We start from the raw sequence: 10,767 nt of genomic DNA, 5'->3' as shown, positions 1-10,767 counted from the left end.
GGGGGGGGGGGCAGGTATCTTTTACCCAATCACTGATGACATGGAAGGGGGCTTCTGAGACTGAGGTGTTCCTGATTGGAGAGCCCTGAGTGAGAGAGAGGGGATTCTGTGCAAACTCAAACATGACATATCAGACAGCAAAAACAAGTACAGTTGAACAGAGAGATCATTAAAGAAAGCAAACATTTTCAGAGAGAGAAAGAAAATAACATTTGAATGCACCAACAATGCCAATGGAGACAGAACAGCCTGCGGGGTAAAGGGGAGCAGGGCGCATGTTGTGTGCTCTGAGGTTTAGCAGCAGCCCAATGCGTTTTTTAGAGTCAACTTTTCAGTAGTTAGTGATAGTGTTAATGCTTAAAATGTAATGTGCTCTTTACCTATTATCGTTTGCAAAAATAAAACTACATCAACAATGTGCAAAGAAACTTTTTAGTTGCAGGTTTTCCTAAATCAAACATTTTAAGGAGCACTCCAACATTTTGGAAAATATGATGGTTTGATGCCAAACCCACAGCCAGATTCTACAATTACTAATTGCTGGGAAGTGTTTAGAGCCTAATGTAAAACAGCAGGAAGCTAGGGGAAACAGCCAAAATCAAAAAGGAAAAGGAAAAATGCTTTCCAACACCTACAAAGTAACACTAATATTATTTTAAGCAAGTTACAAGCTAGCCAGAGACATCCAAGAGTGGTGTGGATTTTGCTCATTTCAGAGTTAAGACAGTTCTTCAGAACTTTAAGGAGGTAGTTTTCAGCCATAAAGCTAAGTGGTTGCTGCTAACTGCTGCAAAACCACAATACTTTGTGCCATTATTAACCCAATTTCCAAGGGGGGGGGGGGGGGGGGGGCAGGAGGTGAGGGGGAAGGGTATGTATGCACTGACCAATTGCCACTTTGCTTGTTTGAAAGCCATGAGTCTCTCTCTCATGGGGGGGAGGGGGGGGGGGGGGGGGCAAAATTCTCTATTTTTTGACAGAGCTAGGTTAGCACTTTCTCTTGCGTCAGCCTGTATGCTAATCTAGGCTAAACACATAATGGACTTGTCTGTGGACTCAAATTAGACAATAACCTCTGTCTACCATTAGATTGATCTTATCATCTAATTTTGTCTTTATTTTTAATCTTATGGGACATTTTTAGGCCTTAATTGACCGGACAGCTGAATAAAGGATAGGGGAGAGAGGGAGAACGACATGCAGCAAAGGGCCGCAGGTCGGAGTCAAACCTGCATCCGCTGAGTCAAGGAGTAAACATCTACTGTATACATGGGCGCCCGCTTTACCAACTGACTATCCGGGCCAGTCGAGTCTTTTTTTAATCCGAAATGTTGGAGTGTTCATTTTATAACAGGCTACAAATAGTCCTGTACCTTAAAGTGGCAAACTGGTTTGTCAACTTCCCTCCATCTCTCATCTCTCTAACTTCCCTGAACTGAAAAACTGAATGGAATAACAATGACCTATAAGTTTTATTTCTGTCGCTCTGGCCATAGGTTACGTTGATAATGGCCAAAGTAAGTGCTGGAAACTTTTTTTTAGCAATGTCACCACATTCCGTGATTTCAGCAGTTACATTTTTTTGTACAATGTTATCCTAACCAACAAAAATGATGGCCAGAGCTACAAAAATTAAACCAAAATGCTGAAAAACTGTGTTTTTCCTTGAATGTGCATTGTAGTCCTGTTGTATTTTAAAGCCCTGCTTCCCTCTACTAGAAATAACCAAACAGGAGAAAAAAGACACGGATGGATTTACAGAACTTTACATCAATAGCAACACCTGCAAACAAAGAGCAGCTGGAGGAAATGTGACACATTTGAAAACTTAAAAGAAAGCAATGAGATGAGTCATCATCTTGCTGAGTCTGTGCAGGACCAATAACCAGACAGCCATTCCGGTTCTTTTTAACATTCTCCTATCCTCTAGAGACATAAATGTACAGCCTCTTGACAGTAGGTTTAGCTATATGAGAAGACACATGTTCTCTTAAGTCTGATTAATTCAGTAACATTTCTCAATTATTGTTATTATTATTTTTTTTCTTTGTCCTCTTCTTATTCCTGGTGTTAAAAAAAGGTCATCTTCAACCAATTTGCCAAGAGTCTGAGATGATGGCCAATGATCATTTCAGGCAAGGAGCCAATCACTGCGCTAGTCCCTCCCCTTTGGCTGAGCTATCAGGCTGGTTATAGGTCACTGTGTAAAATGGATGTGTGGTATAAGGCATACCCCGCCCTCTCCTTTAGTTTCATATCAGTAATGCCGTCTTTGGACACCAGTTTGTTAAAAACGAGAATCCCAATAACCATGTTAACCTGCCAAAGAGAAGAGGCACATGATTAAAGCAGAGCAAAGACACTTCCATCACGTCAGAACATGCAGATCTACTCTGATGATGAGGGATGGATGGTGATGATGAAGTCCGTCATGAAAAGACAATGGCAGCATGCACATAAATGTCATATCTCAAACACACACACACAGGCACACACACACACACACACTGTGTAGCTGTACTTACTGTAGGCTCTGCACTCTAATACTAAACTGTACCATCTGAAATGCTGGTGATAAAAACTATCAGGCACCCAATGAAGCATGAGACTTAAAGGATGGATTCCTAACATATTAATACATTTTAGAACAGGGACAGTGTGCTGAAAAGAAAACACATAACATTTAAGATTTGTGAATTAAAAGATTTGGGGGGGGGGGTGTCCTTGACTAATGCGTTCCACTTTTACACGCCGCCGGACCTCGGAAGTACCCGAGTTAAAAATCCAACATGGCTGCTCCATGCATCAACATTAGTGAAAGCTGTAGTGACATACAGTTATTAGTGTCGTCTTATTTGTGTCTCACTAAATCAGTAGTGTAGTGACATACAGTTATTAGCATCGCCGTACACACAGTCCTGTCCATCTTCTATCTGTGGACATGTGGTAACTCTGTTTCTATGCACTGTGTTGTTATCAACTGGTCTTGCTAACAATGGCTAACGTGGCTAGAGCTAACCCCAAGATGAAATATCCAACTTGGAAATGGAACTCGGTGGGATGTCATTCCCGGCTCCGGCTTCTGAGTTCAGTCTGTGGAAATCCCTCGTACAAGCCACTGTTCAGAGTGGGGGGGGGGGGCTCCAGTATGGGTGCCAATCAGAGCAGTAGCTCTTTATTAGAGGAGCAGCCGTGTAAATAAAGCTAAAATGAGCTACTTTTAGGTGGGAAGAAAGCTGTGGGACTGGAGCGAATGGATTTGATGAGAGAAACAAGGACACATTGTCGCTGCAGACTGGTGCTGCCAGGGTTTGGCAGTGATTTCCCCCCCGATTTAGGCTGAATAGTTGAATAATTAAAATTGTCTCTATGATTTTATGGTCAATGTAAGGCTGTCCTTGTTGTAATTTAAACAGCAGCTGTAAAACTGGAAAAGGGAACCCTAGATGTGCTTATATTCATTCATGTAACTGCAGCAGTAGTCCATTATGTACTACACTGGTTTAACTTGGGGGTGCATTATTAATTATTAAATATACCATGGACAACTACTGAAACCACGTAAAACACTAGTTGTATGTTATAGTTATCAGAGGCTTGTTATTGTTCAAACAGGGATTTTGAACAGTGATCAAACTGCAATTGAATTATGTTTGAGGTTTCCTAATATAGGAATTTAACTAACACAAAGTAAGGAAAGGAAAATATAAGGCAGGGAATTAAAGGAGGAAGTAGACAAGGGAAGAAGAAGACCGGAAAGAAAAGGAGGAAGTAGACAAGGGAAGAAGAAGACCGGAAAGAAAAGGAGGAAGTAGACAAGGGAAGAAGAAGACCGAAAAGAAAAGGAGGAAGGAAAAAGCAAGGAATTAAAGGAGGAAGTAGACAAGGAGAGGATGAGGCAGGGAAGTAAAGGAGGAAGTAGAAAATGAAAGGATGAGGCAGGGACGTAAAGAAGGAAGTAAACAAGGAAAGCAAGAGGTAGGAAAGTAAAGGAGGAAGTAGACAAGGAAAGCATAAGGTAGGGAAGTAAAAGAGGAAGTAGACAAGGAAAGGACGAGGCAGGGAAGTAAAGAACAGAGTTGAAAAGGGAAGGAGGAGGTGGAGAAGAAAAGGAGGAAGCAGGGAAGATAAAATCAAAAACAAGAAGGAGACCTGGGCTTTTAACTTGGCAGTGTTCTTATTAGTTTACTCTTAAACTGAAGTACTTTTCTTAGATATACTGGACATATTCCCTTATTTTATCAACGATGATACGTACAAATAACGAGGTAGCACCTTGAATATGGAATGATGAACACCATTATTTGTCATTGTCATATGTTTCTGAGAGTTTTTTCTTTGCAATGACTGGCTGCTAGATGCTTTCCCATTTTAATATTGTGTTTTATTTGATCCTATGTTTTTATTATCCATTGCATTATGTCTTTTACTGTTTTTAAATGAAAGTGCAGTTAAGGTTGTTAACATTGTTACTGTTCTAAATCCGTGCATAGACATACGCAGACTAAATATGCTTGATTTAAGTGAAAATGTGTTTTTTGAAGTGACTGACAACTACATGGTTACATGGGTCTAATGGTCGGAATCTGAATTAGTGCAGAGGTTTTAAAAGAAAACCAAAGTGTAGAGGAAAGAGGAAATACCAAGACGACAGCTGCAGCAGGTCCAACAAATGCATAGAGAAGACCTCCTTCCAGAGACAGCCAGCAGCTACACGGAGCAGGGAAACCGGATGTAGAAAGACACGATCAGAAGAAATGGAGAGGATGGAGGAGCGAGGACAACGGGGGGACACGAAGGGTCGTACAGAGGAGGCACGGGATGACGTGGTAGGTAGAGAACATGGCAAGAATGAGGATGGTAAAAGATATATGAGACAGAGACAAAAAGAGAGGTTAAATATGCAGCAAACATATTCCCAGTTTATTTGTAATATCCCTAAAACAGTTTAAGAGGTATATGTGGAAGATGTATTCAGATGCTCTGGATTAGTTAAGAAAATAAGTCCTGCATTGATATATAAGTAAGTAAAAGTATGTAAGTAACATCAGGAAAATGTGAACGTTACAGTACGTAATGCAGAAAAATCCAACGATAAAAAAAACTTGGTTCTTTGAATCAACCAAGTCTTTAATCGGCCAATCATTTCAGCCGTAGCCTGCCTGTAGGTCTAATTATCACTAATAATAAAACATCGTAATGTATAAACTGCATGTGTTTGTGTGCAAAACTCTGAATTTGTGAAAACACTAAAGCTGTCAGATGAATATAATGGAGTAACTAAAGTAACTAGTAACTAAAGCTGTCAGATGAATGCGAGTGGCATAACTAAAGTAACAGTAACTAAAGCTGTCAGATGATAGTGGAGTAACTAAAGTACTAGTAACAAAGCTGTCAGAATGGAGTGGAGTAACTAAGTAACTAGTAACTAAAGCTGTCAGATGAATGGAGTGGAGTAACTAAAGTAACTAGTTAACTAAAGCTGTCAGATGATGGAGTGGAGTACACTAAGTAACTAGTAACTAAGCTGTCAATGAATGGAGTGGAGTAACTAAAGTACTAGTACTAAAGCTGTCAGATGAATGGAGTGGAGTAACTAAAGTAACTAGTAACTAAACTGTCGATGAATGGAGTGGAGTAACTAAGTAACTAGTAACTAAAGCTGTCGATAATGGAGTGGAGTACTAAAGTAACTAGTAACTAAGCTGTCGGATGAATGGAGTGGAGTAACTAAGTAACTAGTAACTAAAGAACTAGTAACTAAAGCTGCAGTGAATGGAGTGGAGTAACTAAAGTACACTAGTAACTAAAGCTGTCAGATGAATGATTGAGTAACTAAAGTAACTAGTAACTAAAGCTGTCAGTGATGGAGGGGGTAACTAAAGTAACTAGTACATAAAGCTGTCGATGAATGGAGTGGAGTAACTAAAGTACTAAACTAGTAACTATAACTAAAGCTGTCAGATGATGGAGTGGAGTAACTAAAGTAACTAGTAACTAAAGCTGTTAGATGAATGTAGTGGAGTACTAAAGTAACTAGTAACTAAAGCTGTCAGATGAATGGAGTGGAGTAACTAAAGTAACTAGTAACTAAAGCTGTCAGATGAATGGAGTGGAGTAACTAAAGTAACTAGTAACTAAAGCTGGAACAGTAGAGGAGTAAAAAGTAGAATATTTCTCTCTGAAATGTAGCGGAGTAGAAGTAGAAAGTGGAATGAAAAGAAAAGAGTCCAAGTAGCTCAACATGTGGACTGAGTGCAGTACTTGAATGTCCCGGCTGTAGGAATGCTTACTAGCTTGGTGTTCCATATCCCTTTGCCTTGGTGAATCCCACTGAGATTGCAACCACCAGTGCGGGGAGACCTGGAAAAATGAATAAAAATGCCCATTAACACATGGGAGATAAGAAAGAGGAGTAGAAGGATATGATGGACACCTGACGGAAGGCCCACCCCAGCCGAGACACAGGAAACGCTTGCGTATGATGCGATTCCTGAGGCGGCCCGTCACGGCCATGTAGGACTGCCACGCCTCTGTCAGAACCCAGCAGAACGAGGACAGGAAGAAGAAATGAAGGAATGCAGCAATTAGGGTGCAGAATACCTGAAACAGAGACAAGACAGAGAAAACTAAATGAGCAACAAGTGAGGTACTCAGCGAGTCAGACCGACTCAGGACTGTTGAAATGACTCCTCGCATGGCGGTGCGGTCCATGCAGCGACAGACCATAATCGATTATTAGATCATTCTCGATGACTTTACGGTCTCTGCTTGTTTAGTTTTGGCCTTTTGTCTGCTGTGTTCAGCCTCTGCTACATTCAGGAAGCAACATGACATCATGGCTTTGTGTAAATTTGACTTTCTTAACCCTTGTGTTGTCCTCGGGTCAAATTTGACCTGTTTTCAAAGTTTTTTATATAAGAAATATGTTTGTTTTTTTACAACCAAATTTCCCAAAAATAACTTGGATGTACAGTACAGTAAGTTGCATGGAACCCATCCAACATATACTGTACACCCATGAATCCATGTTCTTCGAAGGTAAAAGAAACGATTAGTTCAATTACATTTTTGGTTGTTTTATTTAATTTCATAGCATTTACATTTTTTTTTTAAATAGATATATTATAGTATCCAAACGTTGACATAAACTAGCCTGTGATCCACTCAAAATAATTCATAAATACAACTTGTTTTCAAACTCAAGAATTAGGTACAATGTGACTTAAATTAGGTTAATTGACCATGAATAAAAAAAGTGTTCACATTTTTTTTTAAAGTGCCAAAAAACATAAAAAAAGCGACAACAATGTGGAAAAAGCAACAAAAAAAGTTCATTTTCAATTTTGGAAGGACAAGTTCACGTTTAACGGGAAGACAATACAAGGGTTAAGCCAAGCGGCGTGTTATCGGTACGCGTGTTGATCTAACCATGTGAACATCTACGCTGCATACAGCGGCCGTACACATACACGCCACTTGCTGTTATCGAGAGAAAAAAGCGACAGTTGACTTTAGGAAAAGAAGAACGCGACGGCTGAGTGTAGGAAACGTGACACGCAGGACACGATCCCCGGTCTCCTGGTTGAAAGTCCTGTGTTTTACCCATCCCCTGTCATCATAAGTCATCAAGTAGATGCTAACATAGATACTGTGGTACATTGTTCCTCACCTTATTCCGCGTCTGTGTCTGTCCAATAAGAATAAGGGCATTGGAGGAGATGATGGAGAGGCAGAAGTTAATGAGGATGACTGAGCGCTCCGACCGAATGTACCTGCAGAACAATGACGAGACAGAGGAAGAAAAGAAAAAAGCTGCCTCAAAAACTGCATTGTACCCAATATCTGGCAGAAAGATCGCAATTGGAACAGAAAAAAAGAACAAACATTGCACAGCCCAAAGCTAAATGTTTCCAGAGGCCGATGCTTTATCTCACCTCCAGACAGACACATAGATGATGATGAGCAGCAACAGTGTCAGCGAAGACACTCCACAGCCCACGATCAGCGTCACAGATGGGAGCTGGGTCTTATCCATGTTCTGACACATAAAAGAAAGAGAACACAGGATGTAAAACAAAGGGCTGTGGCCATGTCTCCTGGACCTTAATGATGCTTCATGACTCATCAGCTGATCAGTATCAAACTCATTTTAGTTCATGGGTCACATACGCCTAATTTGATCTCAAGTGGGCCGGACCACTAGACCACTCCAAATCAGAAACGTTATCTGCCACTGAGGTTCTTGTCAGCTCAGTAGGGGTGTGCAAAAAATGATTCACATTCAATAATCGATTCTACCCCTACAGTTCTATGTTGGAAAACACTAGTTGCTGCTACTACGACAGCGTCCTAAGGCCACTGTAGGAAAACAAATGATCTTAAGGATGATTAAGAGATAATATTCTGAGGAAAAAACTTGGATACTCAGATATTCTCTGAGATGAAAGTGCTAAATCACAAATATCCATACGTACAGTACATACATCATATGGACACATCATTGCACCAGTTATCTTGAGAACAATTTAAATAACATATATTGTGGAGCCATAGATAGAGAGATAGATAGATAGATAGATAGATAGACTTTTATTGATCCCAAATTGGGAAATGCCAGTGCTACAGCAGCAGAATATCAGACACAGAGCACACATACAGAAAATACAAGAAATAATCAATAGGATAGAATACAACTACAACAACTCAAAAACAACTATTCAAGAATAAAGATACAAAAACACAAAGGAAATAATTTACAAATGTATTAACAAGTTGGGAATACAAATGTACAACTTGTTAAATATTATGTACAGTGCAATGATATAAGTAAAAGCTATGTTTGTGCAAGTTGCACTTAGCGCAGCACTGTGATGTGTATGAGTCTCAGTGATGACGTGTTAAGAAGTTGCATTGCCCGTGGTAGGAATGATTTCTTGTAGTCAGTGTGAAACCATCACTGCAGAAGGAGTCAGAGGGAAACTTTGGCCGGGCCTGGCAGATCTGGGGTGTGTACAGACTTTGACAGGAGCCGTCAGCAGATGAAGACAAAAGCAGAAAAATTCCCTGTTGACTCGATTTGCTGAGAGCTCACCTCCTAACTGGGTCGCTCATGGTTCAAATGCAGCAGTGGACTGCATGTAGCATCGATGCAGTCTCGGATGCTTTGCAGTAGGCCAAAGTTCTCAGAGGAAAACGCCGGTTTCCTTATTGATCTCACAAATCTTTGAGAGAATCTAAAACGCTGCTTATATATAGCAGTAAATGGACTGTATTTATATAGCACTATACTTGTCTTAAAGACTACTCAAAGCACTTTTCCATAGTAAAGGAACCATTCACCATTCACACATTCAGACACTGTGACGAGGCTAATAAACACACACACATTTACACTTGGATGTGCAGCATTGGGAGCAACTCGGGGTTCAGTGTCTGGTCCAAGGACACTTTCACGTCATGGACATAGACTAAGATAGGGGTAACAATTGAAAGTATAAAAAATATATAAACATTATAAATTAGTTTTTATTTAGCGGCATTTAACACCATGTTCCACCAAAACAAGCTCCTTTCTGAGCCTTTTATTTTATGAAGAGGCACCATGGCTCAGTCCAGAGCTTAGCCCCGCCCAAGACGATTGCAATTGGTTTAAATAACGCCAATAAACCAGAGGACGTTTTACTTCTATCCCAGAATGCTGTGGGGACTAGCCAGACTCTCCTCTGCAGCGCTGTGGAGATAAATCTAGAGATAACCATAGACGACAGTGGCTTACCCGCCCCCCCCGTCAAATTATGTTCACTTGTGGCTCCAAAATACATTTGGCGACATCCAAAATGCCAAACTCCTGGTTTGAAAACGCTAGTCCGCAAACCAATAGGTGACGTCACTAATGCTAGGGCTGCACGATTATGGCCAAAATGATAATCACGATTATTTTGATCAAAATTTTGATCGCGATTATTCTCACGATTATTTGTTGATTTTAACCAAAACAAATTTTATCGTCATATAGGCTGTTTATAACTGGAGAGGGAGTGTGATGGACGCTACTCACAGAGAGACGGCTGATCATTATGAACGGGTCCAGCACGGGTCGAACGGCAGACACACACGGCGTGTGTATGAAACGTCTGTATCTTCACCGCGCTGCATTTTTATGAACTATGATATTCTCCCAATGGGTCACATCTCTGGCCCAGGTCCAGGTCCAGGTCCAGGTCCAGCAGCTGCGTCTCCCACGCTGTTACTCTACCAACTGAAGTTAGCTGCGTTCAATAACTTCTTCTGTGTTCTTTGCCGTGGCGGCCGCGATAGAGTTACCACGGAAACACTGGTACAAATACAGGTTTGCCCCTCATACTTAACAATATACATCTGCGTTAATAAAAAATTAAAACTGTAGACAAATATCAGAAGTGTGGACCGGCGCTGTGTGGCGGGGCGCGGAGAGTAAGACGAGAGAGAGACGAGAGAGGAGAGATCCCACACAGGCACGGCTTTACAGATGAAATGGGTCATTAACCAAAATTAAACCATATCCATATAACAGCATGTGCAGCGGATGCGAGGACATTACCACCGTGCGTCCTAAGGAGCTAACAGCTAACAGACGCTATAGCTAACAGCTAACAGACGCTAACTAGCACCGACTAGCACTGGTCCCTGCTGTTGTCTGAAAAACAACAAACGGGACAAAATGTTGCGTTTACTGGCAAACTGGTAAACCTAAGGACAGACGTATAACCGACTGCTCTGTTGAGT

At 40.9% G+C, this 10,767-nt stretch overlaps 1 protein-coding gene across 9 annotated transcripts in view; it reads right to left on the bottom strand.

Moving 5' to 3' along the window:
* Positions 1 to 10,767, bottom strand: part of adgrb1a (adhesion G protein-coupled receptor B1a) — a 196,687-nt gene that overhangs the window by 26,890 nt on the left and 159,030 nt on the right. For 7 of the 9 annotated variants that reach the window (XM_032517663.1, XM_032517669.1, XM_032517665.1 and 4 more), the window contains 7 exons: positions 7,938 to 8,041; positions 7,673 to 7,775; positions 6,453 to 6,603; positions 6,294 to 6,363; positions 4,644 to 4,710; positions 2,234 to 2,319; positions 26 to 85 (listed from right to left, as the gene is read on the bottom strand). In XM_032517663.1, the coding sequence (XP_032373554.1) occupies positions 26 to 85; positions 2,234 to 2,319; positions 4,644 to 4,710; positions 6,294 to 6,363; positions 6,453 to 6,603; positions 7,673 to 7,775; positions 7,938 to 8,041 (641 nt within the window). The remainder of the gene's footprint in view (positions 1 to 25; positions 86 to 2,233; positions 2,320 to 4,643; positions 4,711 to 6,293; positions 6,364 to 6,452; positions 6,604 to 7,672; positions 7,776 to 7,937; positions 8,042 to 10,767) is intronic. The other 2 variants (XM_032517666.1, XM_032517668.1) reach the window with 1 other exon arrangement.

The sequence above is a fragment of the Etheostoma spectabile genome, chromosome 6, assembly GCF_008692095.1.
Source record: "Etheostoma spectabile isolate EspeVRDwgs_2016 chromosome 6, UIUC_Espe_1.0, whole genome shotgun sequence".
Taxonomy (NCBI): domain Eukaryota; kingdom Metazoa; phylum Chordata; class Actinopteri; order Perciformes; family Percidae; genus Etheostoma; species Etheostoma spectabile.
Note: the sequence above shows the minus strand (reverse complement) of the source record. Positions and strands in the feature narration are given on the sequence as shown.